Source organism: Muntiacus reevesi, chromosome 5, assembly GCF_963930625.1.
Source record: "Muntiacus reevesi chromosome 5, mMunRee1.1, whole genome shotgun sequence".
NCBI classification, from domain to species: domain Eukaryota; kingdom Metazoa; phylum Chordata; class Mammalia; order Artiodactyla; family Cervidae; genus Muntiacus; species Muntiacus reevesi.
Window position 1 is genome coordinate 112333701 of NC_089253.1, and position 14359 is coordinate 112348059.

The 14359-nt window shown below is 39.0% G+C and overlaps 1 protein-coding gene across 6 annotated transcripts in view; it reads left to right on the forward strand.

The window, feature by feature from the left end:
- HMCN1 (hemicentin 1) overlaps window positions 1-14359 on the forward strand; it is a 517313-nt gene that overhangs the window by 465081 nt on the left and 37873 nt on the right. For 4 of the 6 annotated variants that reach the window (XR_010663323.1, XM_065936208.1, XM_065936210.1 and 1 more), the window contains 8 exons: window positions 1196-1366; window positions 1760-1930; window positions 2909-3079; window positions 3250-3420; window positions 7372-7521; window positions 7820-7957; window positions 9260-9381; window positions 10015-10252. Coding sequence is in view for 4 of the 6 variants with exons in the window: in XM_065936208.1 (XP_065792280.1) it covers window positions 1196-1366; window positions 1760-1930; window positions 2909-3079; window positions 3250-3420; window positions 7372-7521; window positions 7820-7957; window positions 9260-9381; window positions 10015-10252 (1332 nt within the window). In the remaining 2 variants the exon portion in view is untranslated. Of the gene's footprint in view, window positions 1-1195; window positions 1367-1759; window positions 1947-2908; window positions 3080-3249; window positions 3421-7371; window positions 7522-7819; window positions 7958-9259; window positions 9382-10014; window positions 10253-14359 lie in introns of those variants that run through there. The other 2 variants (XM_065936211.1, XR_010663324.1) reach the window with 2 other exon arrangements.

The following is a 14359-nucleotide window of genomic DNA, read 5'->3' on the forward strand; positions in this document are numbered from 1 at the left end:
ATAGTCCGTATGTAATAACTATGAACATCAGTGATTTTAATTAATAAAGTAGTAGTCTTGAGTAGTACTTGCCATTTAATGAAAGGCTTTCCTTCCCTTTTATGTTTCGTCAAATAATTTTTAGTGAAGATTCTTGTCAGCTGAAATAAATTTGTGACTGTGTTTCTTGTGTCTATGAAGTACAAGAATATGTAGTCAGTTCAATTAGACAACAGTTAATTAGAAGGAAATTCAAGATGTGTTTTAAAATATTTTCTAATCAAAGAAACCAAATGATAATTCCATTCCTTGTCTTTCAACTTACAGGTTGTGTTAAGAGAATATTTAGACAGGACCTTAAAGCCCTATGGTTCCTATCTTGGTTAAACCTGGTGACCACAGCAAAAAACTTTTTGAGCCCCACATCTAGAAAATGCCTTTTGACAAAAACATGACCTGTACTGACTTACACATAAGAGAAACCATGTTTATTCTCAGCCCTACACCTGGAAGGAAACATAAGGTTGTTCCAGGCTTGTGGTCAGATGGTGTAATATGTTAGTTACTAAAAGGAAGGCCTTAATCGTATTTCTTGGAAACTACTGGTCAATTTTTTCTGTTGTTTAGGAAGCAGGTGAGTGTGTTATTTAGAACTTTTAATTCATGAACATTATGTAATGGGGAAAAATTTTCAAAGAGTTACAACTGTGCAAATCATCATGCTGCTGAAAGGTCCAAGTACATTTTTAAATGTGAAGCTGAATCAGGTTTGAAGATGTGGGCTTGCAGTGTGGGGTCCAAGTTATCATGGAGACAATTGTGTTCGCCATAACTGCATCGAGATTTGTTATACAGCTTAGCTTCTGGTTCCTTCCACATTCCCCAGAAAATAGTTAGGGCTTATAAGCTCAGACTTTATTTACGTATAATAGTTTGATTACATTTAATTTTAATAAAAGAGCCCCTTTGGATAATTTTAAGCATTTATTTTGGCATCAGGTAGCCTTCTCAATTTTCCTATAGACACTAATTCTCATGAAAATATAAGCAGAGGGGGAAGGGAAGAACATCATTTGTTATGTTTGCTTCGGTTCAATTTCAGTTATATTAGATTCTGGGCTAATTTAACTCATTACGAGTTATTTATTTGTATAATTTTTTTTTTTATAACAAATGTGGTTCTGTGACTTAAAACTCTGTCTTGGGATGTTTGTAGTTCATGGAGCATGGAGTACCTGGCAGCCTTGGGGTACATGCAGCGTAAGTTGTGGAAAAGGTACCCAAACAAGAACAAGACTGTGCAATAACCCACCCCCGTCATTTTCTGGATCCTACTGTGATGGAGCAGAAACACAGATGCAAGTTTGCAGTGAAGGACACTGTCCAAGTAAGATAAACATGATGTTTGTACCCTCAATAATTTAACCTCTACATCTTATCTAGAGAGTATGTCATTAAGAATCAATGTCAAATGTACACATTGCTCTATTTAAAGTGGATAACCAACATGGTCCTACTCGATAGCACAGGGAACTCTGCTCAATGTTATGTGGCAGCCTGGATGGGTGGGGAGTCTGGGGGAGAATGGATACATGTTTATGTATGGCTGAGTCCCTTTGCTGTCCACCTGAATTGTTGATCGGCTATATGCCAATACAAAATAAAAACTTTAAAAAAAGAATCAGTATCAATAAGATTATCATTCAACCTATCAATGTGCAGGGTTTAACTTGATCTTTTCTAAGTAGTAACAGAGCACATATGTTTTTCTTTAACCCAGTTGATGGCAAGTGGGCCACTTGGACCAGTTGGAGTGCCTGCTCTGTATCCTGTGGAGGCGGCGCCAGGCAGCGAACAAGGGACTGCTCTGATCCTGCTCCTCAGTATGGAGGCAACAAATGCGAAGGGAGTGATGTCCAGAGCGATTTTTGTAATAGTGACTCTTGTCCAAGTGAGTGTTGGAAATAGTGAGTCAACATTATGCTTTCTTAAAGTTTCATTATGGACTTAAGTCCTTAAAATTACAACAGTCTGTTACTTGATTTGTCTACCATTGGTTTAGGATATCAAAATGTTACGTGGTTGCTGTTGGGTATATATAATACCATAGACCCCACTGATTTAGATGGGCAGAGGCTGCATTCTATTCCATGTCCTTTTTAGGACCAGTTGCAGAGTGCAAGGACTAGGGCATCCTTACACACCAACTGGTGATGATGTTGATTCCATAACGGAAGCAAGGAGATGCCTCTCTGCCTTAATGTAGTCACCCAAGCTAGAAGTGTGGACCCTAACAGCATTTCAATTCACTGTATCCTGAATGTTATAGCTTGACTCCTCAGAGACCTTTTCTTATTCCTATCCTCCAGCTCCTGGAAAACTTTTTGTGGTGGTTCAGTTGCTGAGTTATGTCTGACTCTGCGACCTCTTGGACTGCAGCACGCCAGGCTCCTCTGTCCTCTGCTGTCTACTGGAGTTTGCTCAAATTCATGTCCATTGAGTCAATGATGCTATCTAAACATCTTACTCTCTCCCTTCCCTTTCGCAGCATCAGGGTCTTTACCAGGGAGTCAGCTCTTAGCATCAGGTGACCAGAGTATTGGAGCTTTAGCAACGGTCCTTCTAGTGAATATTCAGGGTTGATTTCCTTTAGGATTGACTGGTTTGATCTTGCAGTCCAAGGGTCTCGCCTAAGTCTTCTCCAGCACAATTCAAAAGCATCAATGCTTTGGCACTCAGCCTTGTTTATGCAGGTTAAATGGAATTGCACAGTCACTGGAATGTATACCCAGTTTCCAGTCAAACCACCTGTCTTTGGAAGATGCCTGTTTATCGCTCTGTGTGTTTCTTTTCACTTCCTGGATAGTCTTTCTGTACTCTTTGGATGAACATCATTGTTTACCACTTCTCCAATGGTTCTGTGTCGTAGCTCATGGTAACTGGAGTCCTTGGAGCGGCTGGGGACTCTGCAGCCGGACATGTAATGGGGGGCAGATGCGGCGGTACCGCACGTGTGATAACCCTCGCCCCTCCAACGGAGGAAGAGCTTGTGGAGGCCCGGACTCCCAGATCCAGAGATGCAACTCGGACATGTGTCCTGGTGAGCTTCCCAAGCCCTGGCGGCAGAAGAAGTAAAGCCTTTCATTCAGTGCTCCTTGTGGCAGCCCCATCACATCACGTCTTGAAATGAAAGTTGTACAGGCAGAGTCACCCTGAGGGTAGATTTTATTACCCATTTGTTAATATTGACCATCTTGTTCTTGTTCACAGTGGACGGAAGTTGGGGAAACTGGCATAGCTGGAGCTGGTGCTCCACCTCTTGTGGAGGAGGTGAAAAGATACGAAAACGGCTCTGCAACAATCCAATACCATCTAAAAGTGGTCGCCCCTGCCCAGGCGATGCTACTCAGGTATCCAGATGTAATATACAAGTATGTCCAGGTAAGCAATTACATTAGACTTTGGCAGGACCACATTTACAGACTTTCTGTGAATTTAAAAAAAAAAAAAAAAAAAAGGTGTCACTCTGAGCCCTCAAATTACAAAATAGTGCCAACTCTGGGTGAAAGAGGGGTTTTCAGGTGGCTCAGAGGTAAAGAATTCACCTGTCAAGCAGGAACATAGGTTTGATCCCTGGGTTGGGAAGATCCCCTGGAGAAGGAAATGGCAACCCACTCCAGTATTCTTGCCTGGGAAATCCCATGGACAGAGGAGCCTCATGGGCTACAGTCCATGGGGTTGAAAAAAGTTGGACACAACATAGAGACCAAACAATGACAACAACTGGATGGAAGAATTAGGAAAAGGGCACTTTTCCCCCTCACTGATGCAGCTCTGCGCCAAAGTTCATGCTGTATATTAGTCTCTACTTGCCCCCTTCTAGGCTCCTTTTATAAAAGGATATAGTCTTCCCCCAGCTGTAAACAGTAGTCCTGGGCTTGAGGAGTAAAAAGGGCAAGGAAGAGTGGGAAAACCAGGCTGAGATTCCAGGCAGAAAAATGAGGGTGGGGCAGAAACTGAATAGCTAATAGAAATACACAATTGGAGGCTGTTCTTTCACAGATGGAAATATAGAGAACATGAGTAGACAGTAAAATAGGGAAAATCCTGTTTAAGGGAAAAGATTAGGGGGAGTTCAACTACTATCATTCAAGTCAATGAAATATGGTAAGATATTGTGATACAAAAATTCAGAAGGAACAAAGTTGGACTTCTAGAACTCATGGACCTGAGTTTATTGGAGTCCCAAGAAATGGAAAATATTAAGAGTATTCATCCCAAAGAACTGGACTGCCTAAGGGCTTTCAGAAGACCAAAAAGAACATTTTCACACTGTTTAAATATTGGCACCATTGGACATTCCAAAGCTTTAAGGCTGCTTTGGAAATTAATTATCCCTGAAAATCAGCAAGGCCTATTTGAAAGAGTGACAGAAAGGAGTTACATGAACAGATGTATAGGATATAAGCACGCTGAAAGAGCAAGCATCCCTCACTCAGTTGCTTAATGTGTCTCCTCAACATGGCGCTGATCACCAATGATGTTGAGACTCTTAATATGTAGGCACAGTGATGGGTCTCATTTCAGGTGAGACATTTTGTAGCTCACTCTTTCATGGTATCAGGGACCCAGTGTAAGAAGGAAGTCCAAATAGGCAAATGATTTGGATTACAGGATCTGATAGAGAGTTTGAAGGATCCCAACTAGGTAAACAGAACTAGGAGACATCTGTTGAACACTGGGATTCAGGTTCCTCTGGGAGACTAGAGAATCAAGGTCAAAATGGGAGGCCACTCGTTAGTGATGACCTGAGAACTAAGGAAATTAGTGATCGTACTATCCTCCTCTGGCCCTGCTTAGGACTCAAGAACAAAAGTAGCCAGCCAGGTCCTACTGTGTACTTTCCCGAGTCATCTTGTTGCATGGTTCCCATCACTCTCCAAACTCTCTACTCTTAGCTTCTCAGATGTGACAAGCCACCATCTCCTAAAAGGGTGACATGTGCTGTCTCTTCTACCCAGAAAGCCTTTCTCTGCCTTCCTTGACTTGTGTGTATGCTCAGTCCTCAACTTAGCTAAGACCTAAGCAACTAATTTTTCCATCTCTAGTCTATTTTTACCTCTTTCTCAGACTTCCCTGAGTAGTAGATATCTTACACATTAGTGCATTTCACATCTATTTGTAGAGAATTCTAATTTAATTATCTCCCCTGTTTAGATATAAGTGCTATGAAAGCAAGCTTCATGTCTTTTTTATCTTTCTTACCATTGTATCTTCAATACTTGAGTAACAGATGAATATAATCAAGAACATGAAGGGTGAATCAATGTGAAAAAAACTGTTTCTCTCACTAGTAAAATAATGCAAAATAAAATGATGAAACACTTATTGACTTTTCTCAGATTGAATACAACTGTATTTCTCCCCAGTATATAATTTGTTGTTTAGTTGCTAAGTCATGCCCGACTCTTTCGCAACCCTAAGGACTGTAGCCTGCCAGGCGCCTCTGTCTGCGGGCAAGGATACTGGAGTGGGTTGCCATGTCCTCCTTCAGGGGATCTTCCCAACCTGGGATCAAACCCACATCTCCTGCATTGGCAGGCAGATTCTTTACCAGCGAGCCATCAGAGAAGCCTCAGTGTATAGTACATGACAACAACATCTGAAACACCTTATGATTGCTTTAAACTATACTCAAGTGTGTGTGTATTTAGTCGCTCGGTCGTGTCTGACTCTTTCTGACCCCATGGACAGTAGCCCACCAGGCTCCTCTGTCCATGGAATTCTCCAGGCAAGAATACTGGAGTGGGTTGCCATTTCCTTCTCAGTAAAAGGAATCAAATAATGAATATTTTTAGTTATTAGCTGCTCTGAACCCAGATACCAAGAATATAATTTGCATTTCCATGGGATTATTCTGATTTCTTTAATCTTATCCATTCAGCTGTCATTCATAAAATCCTTTCCTTATGTTTCAATTTTTTAAAAAAAGCTATTTAAAACCTGGCAATGTTCACTTTGCTAAATATTTCTGAATGGATGCAGAAACATATAACATTGTAAATCAACTATACTTTGATAAAATTAATTTGATGTTTGACAGAAAACAACAAAATTCTGTAAAGCAGTTATCCTTCAGTTAAAAATGAATAAATTAAAGAAAAAAACCTGGAAATAGGCAAAAAAAAATCCAACTATTAGTTTCTTCTCAGTGTATTTCCCTTTCTTGTCAAAGCACGGACTCCTTAGCCACTGATTATGTGTTAGTAACCAATATTTTTGTTGAACAACGGAAAGAAGGCGTAAAATTACTGTAAAGCTACTTTTAAAAGATTGGATGATTCTTGCTCAGCATAAATGTCTTGGTATAAACTTTGCAGCAATGTTAAAAGTACAACATTCTTCTCAAGTTTTTCTCAAGGTAAACATATTCCAGTATATATATATAATATGAAGAGCTTGGTAAGCCATTGATCTGAAACCCAAGACTGAACAATAACCCTTAAACACTTCACATTTATGTTGGTAGTGACCTGTCACAAGGCTTTGGAGTTGTTTCATTGGTGATACCTCCTTCTGTGTTCTCATGGGTTTTCTGAACTATTTTTCTAGAGCCCCCATTATCCGCATTAATGGAGGATAACTTGTTTTTCTCTTTCTGACACAGGGAGCTCACCTCGGCGCTGTGATGACTTAGAAGGGTGGGATGGGGTGGGAGGGAGGCTGAAGAGGGAGGAGCTATATGTATACATGTAACTGATTCCCTTTGTTGAGCAGCAGAAACCAACACATTGTAAAGCAACTGTACCCCGATAAATAAATTAAAAAATAAAGAATATGGATTTTGATGACAAGATCTCTGTTTATAGCCTCATTCTGTTGCTTCCTAATTAAGTAATCATGGGACAACCACTTGAATGCTCTGAACTTTATTTTCTTAGTCTGCAAATTCTGGCCATTTATTTAAACTGTGGCTATTTAAACTTACCTTATAGAATTTTTGCTAGAATGAGTTAACACATGTTATGTGCTTCTTGTAGTACATGACATGCTCAATAAACCCTCATTATTATCAACATTTCATCACCGTCACCAAACACATACTTTATTTTGGCTTTGGGACTGGGTGCTGAATGTATTCTTTGGATTGTGAAATAATACTATGATGTACATAGATTGGAAGGATCCTAGATTTATGCGGGATGATGAGTGTTACATGGGAATAGAATGTTTTGAAAGCTTATTTATTTCACTCTGAAATTCATATGTCATATGATATTTTAAATGTTTGGGAGAAGATTTGGAGCATCTTTGAATACTGGCTTTCTTTTCTCCAATGTAATGTTGATGAAATTGTTTCCTTTCCAAGAATGTTTTTTCTTCCCGCAATAGGTGGGCCCCAGCGAGCCAGAGGAAGTGTTATTGGAAGCATTAATGATGTTGAATTTGGAATTGCTTTCCTTAACGCCACGGTCACAGATAGCCCAAACTCTGATACTAGAGTAATACATGCCAAAATTACCAATGTACCTCGCGGTCTCGGTAAGTCTCTTTGCTGATAAAAGTTGTTAATAAGCCTCTTTTTAAAAACATACATCATTCTTCTTCATCTGTTATTTCCACTTAAAATTTCTAGGGATGCTACTACTGAGCAGTGTAATGGTCCTTAGTTTTATCCCAATGGTAAACTCTTTTTAAAAACTGATATTTTTAGATGCTGATATTTTTGTTGTTACTCAAGTAAATTTAGGATTCATCCCTTTGAATAACTTGCTGTGAGTAACAACAATGGGCTGTAAATATTTTGCTTTGACATCTTATTTACCCCTTTTTTCTCTAGGTCCAGCAATGAGAAAGATAGTTTCTATTCTAAATCCCATTTATTGGACAACAGCAAAAGAAATAGGAGAAGCAGTCAATGGCTTTACCCTCACCAATGCAGTTTTCAAGAGAGAAACCCAAGTGGAATTTGCAACTGGTTCGTATCAACTGAACTTAATATCCTATTGCTATTTAAAAATGTGATCACTATAAAAGTTGGCAGTTTAGAAAAATACATTATATGTTCCCACAGAGGATAATTTCAAGGTTTTGTTGCCATCTTATCATAAATGACATAAAAGCAACTTTATATTTTCCTATAAACTTTTACTGACATGGCTCTATAAGAGGCCATATGTTTTCAGATAGTATAGTGATTTTTATAGCCTAAAAGTTCTTTTTTCCTTTATCTTTCCTGTATCTGTTCTCTTTAATTCCTTAGAGAGGGTTTTGAAGGCCAAGCAGAGCAGGAAGCTGAGTCATAGCTATTAATTAAAGGTTTTTGTCTTTGAACTGGAGATTCAGTTCTGATATCTGATAGGGATTCTTTAATCAAAAAATTGGAAACATAAGCAAGCAAATCTAAAGACTTTTCACTTTATCCTTAGCTTTAATACATATGGATTAGCAACTCGTTGTCTTTTCCAAGGGCAGACGACTTTTTAAAGACCTTCGTATGAAGTATCTTCGAAGGTGGTCTGCCTTTGTAGCAGTGATCTTTAAGGTAGGGGGGCTGAGGAAAACCGTAGCTTTAATCAGCCCACGGGACACATGGATCTTTGTATGGCAATCCACTTCTTAAGATGTCCGTTTGCTGTTTCTAAAAGCATCAGAAAGAACAAAGCGCTGGAGCCAGACTTGTAGCTGTTGCCAGTCTTCCTGTTCACGCTGTCTGTCTCCTTCTCACAGGCGATCAGTCCATTTCTGTAGAACTGCCTTGCTATTGCTTGTCAATTCAAAGTGTGGATTCCTTCACCTAATTATAGGTGTAATCAGGTGAAAATTTTTGTAAAAAAAAGTAGAAAAAGGAATTTTAAAATCACTTTTATTCAGTAAATCTGTCTTTAATTTGGGGACTAAGTGCTATTTTAATTCTCTTGTGATTAATATTTAATCAAGTGTGAAGTACAATAGCATAGCTGAACTGGTATAAAAAATCTGCAATGTGCTTACCCAAACCATGTTTTATAAATACACACACACATATATATGCATGTGTGCATACTCAGTCGTATCTGACTCTTTGTGACCCCCATGGACTGTAGCCCGCCAGGTTCCTCTGTCCATGAAGTTTTCCAGGCAAGAATACTGGAGTGGGTTGTCATTTCCTTCTCCAGGGAATCTTCCTGACCCAGGGATCGAACCTGCATTGGCAGGTGGATGTTTTTTACCAGTGGGAAGTGTCTCATACACACACACAGTATATATGCTGTTGAAATGAATCAATTGTAACTCCTAGGAGAAATCTTGCGGATGACTCATGTTGCCCGGGGCTTGGATTCTGATGGTGCTCTACTGGTGGATATCATTGTGAGTGGCTATGTCCTGCAGCTACCGTCACCTGCGGAAGTCACTGTGAAGGTAAAACATTAGGGTAACTTGCCTTCACTGTTTACTGGAGTAATGCTAAGAGTAAGAGTCAAAGATCATTAAAGAAGCACAGAAAACTTGTATAGTTTCCCTTGTTCACTTTGGAGGTTAAATCTCTAAACCACTAAGGGTAGAAATGGCTATGTGGTCTTTGTCTAAAAATCTTTGAGGAGGAGTCTTTATAAGCTTTTAGTAGTTTTATGACCATGCTTATCAGGACTGAGATCAGAGCTATGTTGATTTAAGCCATTTAACTTCCTATAGACAAAGAGAATAGTAAATCTTACATAAAAGATTTTATAGACCATCCACAAAAGTACTCCAGAAATTAAAAGATGATAGCAATCGCCCTTTCACATTTTTACTTTACTTTTGACCAACAATTCTGAGTCCCTTATTAAACTCTCATTTATGACACTAAAATTATGAAACTAAGGCGGTTACAATGGTAGGTTCAAACTAAGTTTGAGCACTGCTATACAATTATAATTTTTATTTAGAACTGTATATTTTAGACCCTACACCATTTTTATTTTTAGCTCACTCTACATATCGTAGTACCCTCAAGAAGAAAAAAAAAAAAAAGGGCCATGCTGATCCTCAAATCCGTATTGTCCTCCTTAGGATTACACTGAGGACTACATTCAAACAGGTGCTGGGCAGCTGTATGCCTCCTCGACCCGGCTCTTCACCATTGATGGCATCAGCGTCCCTTACACATGGAACCACACTGTCTTCTATGATGAGGCGCAGGGAAGAATGCCTTTCTTGGTAGAAACACTTCATGCATCCTCTGTGGAATCTGACTACAACCAGTTGGAAGAGACACTGGGTTTTAAAATCCATGCTTCAATTTCCAAAGGTAATTTGGTTAAGGGGAAATCCAGCTCTTCATGCTATGTAGTCCTTTCTAAATGGGTAAAAGAATTGCACTGATGCCATTCAAAATAAGGATGTCAAGGTACAGACTGAACGTAACATGTTTTTCATGTATGTTGTCTATGTTTTATAAGTCCAGTCCTATGGTAAGTCCAATCCAATTAGCATTCTAGTACATTTGGTTCGATAATATGCGTCTTCATATATTAATAGCATATTGGAGTTGTTACTGTTCAAACCTATATACACAGAGCAGTTTTAAAAGGTATCCTGTGTCGATGATTTTTCTTTAGGTAATAAAGCCCATTTGTTCTTGTTTTGAATCTTACAAGAGTTTTTTTAAATTCCTGAAACATGTAAAGGTGTATCTAAGCCTAGTTAAAAAAAAAAAAAAGTTTCTGTATTTTAAAAGCAACTTTTAAAAACTGGGGAGTAATCACCAGAATTCCAGCTGTCATTTATTTTTCTTGGAAATTATAGCTTTCGAACTACTTCCTCTTGATCTTAGTAGTACCCCTATGCTGGTGGGTTTTGATGTGTCTATACTCTGAGATATCCTTCTTGATTTTTGTTTTATTTAAATATTTATTTTTAAATTTATTTTGGGGTATAATTGCCTTACCTTGTGTTGCTTTCTGCTGTAAACAGGTGTGAATCAGCCCTAAGTATTCATGTGGCCCCTCCCTCCCACTCCTCCAGGTCGTCGCGAGCACTGGGCTGAGCTCCCTGTTTACACAGCCACTTCCATTAGCTCTCTGCTCTACGTATAGTCATGCGTATGGTTCAGTGCTACTCTCTCAATTTGTCCCCCCCTCCCACCTTCCCCCGTTGTGTTCACAAGTCTATTGTCCATATCTACCTCTCTATTCCTGCCCTGCATATAGGTTCATGAGTACCATTTTTCAGTTGTAAGAGGCACCATGACAATTAGCATTCCATATCCTGTGGGGTTTTGATGCGTGGAGATACTTCCTTGCATGTGGTTATGTTACAGACACTGTTTGGATGACTTTGATACTGACCTTAGGCTCCCATGAGTGTGCCTAAAATGATTCGGAGTGGTCTGGCGAGTGTGTGTTTTGCTTTGTGCAGGCTTTCCTAAAATAAACCCAAGTAGATTTAGCCAGCATCATCTTGTTTATCATGCTCAGCACATACACCACAAATTCATTTTCACCGTTTACCCTTGCTCTCATCAGTTGTGCATGTAACTGTTTTCATCTTCAGCATCAGAACTGCTTCATCAAATTTGAGGTCATAGTAATGTAAGAATATATTCACATTTTTTTTAACTAATCTCAGATTCAAGAAGCCTCATAGCCCCACACCTTCTCCACCCATGTCAGTCACCACCACCTTATTTTACTATTGTCATGCATGTTACTTTAACTTGGACAAGAGAAAAGAGCCACTGGAACAAAGAGTTATATTTTCTTTTCCCCAGTAACACCTACTTTTTCAAATTTAATCTCCACTTCTACTTTTTCCAGTCCTCCATACAATTTAAAAAAAAAAAAAAACTTTAGCACAAGATTTTGGTTAAAATGAATTTATATTATCTGGGACTAGAGGAATTAAAATGATTTTTGCACAGTCATATGTACTTTCTACCCAATCGTGTTAAGTCCTCTAAACTTGAAACTGCTGGATGGTCTTTATGGTTTCTGTCTATTGAGGGGTTTGAGTCCCACGGTAGAAGGAAACTCTGTGAGACATTAAAACCTCTTACATTCTTGGATACTATGAATTCCAGCTGATGTAGTTGCCCATTGGTTGCTATTGTTCCTGAGTGTTGGAAGAAGTGACCACCAGGGGGCAAGCCTGCATTCTGAGTTGCTTAACCAGCATGTTTTCTCTCTTTGTAACCATAGTTCTAGTTTAGACCCAACAATGTAGTTAGACTTGTACAGAGCTTGATGATAGTTCATAGTTCTAGACACAAAGATTTTGGTTTACCTAGTCTAAGGTAGGACCTTGGAGTCGGTATATTTAAAACAGCTCCTGAATGGTTCTGCTGTATCTAGCCTTTACTATATGATCCAAACCCAGGTTGCCCACATCATAGTGACTGTAAGGAAATCTTCACAGTGCTTGAAAACACAGGTTTCCCAGGCTTCTTCCTTTGCCATTCTGACTGGAGTAGAACCAAAGGATCTATATTTTTAATAAACCCTCCAATAGCTTATACTAACAGTAAAGTTTGGCAGTTATTAGTCTAAAAAGATCCTAACTTAATTTTTTGAAGCACATTCTGATAGTATACTAATATGATAGCATACTGATAGAAGTGACCGCAAGGAACAGCATCAAAATCTTGGCAGTAGCTTGTCTCAAGTGAAAAGGGTACAGAGAATTTTATACTTGTCAATGTTTTTACAATTATATATTACCATAGCACAAACATTTTGTATTGCCTTTCTACTGTGTCAAAAAAGAAAATCACGATATAATTCAAAGTCACGTTCTTTACCTACAAGAGAAAGAATAAAAGTAAAATGTGTATTTTATGTACTTTGATATGAAAATCTTTGGACATTATAGATAGAAGTGTTTATATGGCTGAACCAATATTTAGAGCCCAAGTATGATGTTTAAAAACGAAAAAAAAAAGAAACATTGAGTGATTCTTGGTAACATTCCGACTAAAACAATGTACAATGAACCATCCATTTACATGACAGTTGCATTCCTGGAAAGTTCATTGTATATTTTAATCACACAAAAAATGTTTAATAATTGGAAGATGAGTTCTAGCCATAGATAATTACAAACAGCTTTCTGGATTCCACAAAAATCTTTTGGGGAAAGGGACACATCTTCATCTTGCATCCTTATCCCACACATTGCAATATTTAAAACCTGCCCTGGGGTCCACCCCACTCACGAAATAGGCTTCCTATTAAATCTTGTCATCATCAGGACAACCAAAGTCTCTCCCAGCAAACTTCCCAGATGCCGCCTCATGGAAGCTATCTCCCTGTTTAGAACAAAAACTCTAAAGCTTCTATCAGATAATAATTTATATTTATGTGACACATTTTTCCACAACTGTGGCCCCAACACAGTGCTGTACACAACATACTGGCTACATTACTGCATATGTAAATGAGTGAATAAAAATGAAGCATGAATTACAACCACCTGAATTGTATTCCTTTTAAAACTTCATGTTGGGGTATAGCTGCTTCACCACATCGTGTTAGTTTCTGCCGCAGAGTGACGTGAGTCAGCTGCCTGTATCCGTATACCCCTCCCTCCCTCCCGCCCCACACCTCGGGCATCACAGAGCCCTGAGCTTAACTCCTTGCACCAGGCAGGCAGCTCCCCGTCTCTTTACACATGGCAGCGCCACTCTCCAGTTCACCCCACCGACCTCTCCCCCTGCGGTGTCCACACATCCATCCCCTACATCCGTGCCTCTAATCCTGCCCTGCAAACAGGCTCATCTGTACCATTTTTCTAGATTCCATACACATGTATTAATATCAGTATTTTTCTTACTTCACTCTATGTGACAGACATTTCTCTAAAGAAGACATACAGATGACACATGAAAAGATGATCAAAATTACTAATTATTAGAGAAATACAGATCAAAACTACAATGAAGTATCATCATCTCACACAGGTCAGAATGGCCATCATCAGAAAATCTATAAATAAAAATTGCTGGAGAGGATGTAGAGGAAAAGAGAACTCTCTTACACTTTTTGTGGGAATGTAGATTGATACAGTCACTGTGGAAAACAGTATGAAGGTTCCTTAAGAAACTAAAAATAGAACTACCATATGACCCAGCATTCCACTACTGAGCATTTGTCCTGAGAAAACCATAATTCAAAAAGACATCTGCACCCAGTGTTCATCACAGCACTATTTACAATAGCCAGGACTTTGGAAGCCACCTAAATGTCCACTCACAGATGAATGGATAAAGAAGATGTAGTACATATACATAATGGAATATTACTCTGCCATAAAAAAGAAATGAGATTGGGTCATCTGAATTGTTTTCTTGAGTTCAGTGGTTGAAAGTCACACGGACTTGCATCTAAATCCTTGTTCCAGATTATAATTTTATTACCTTTGA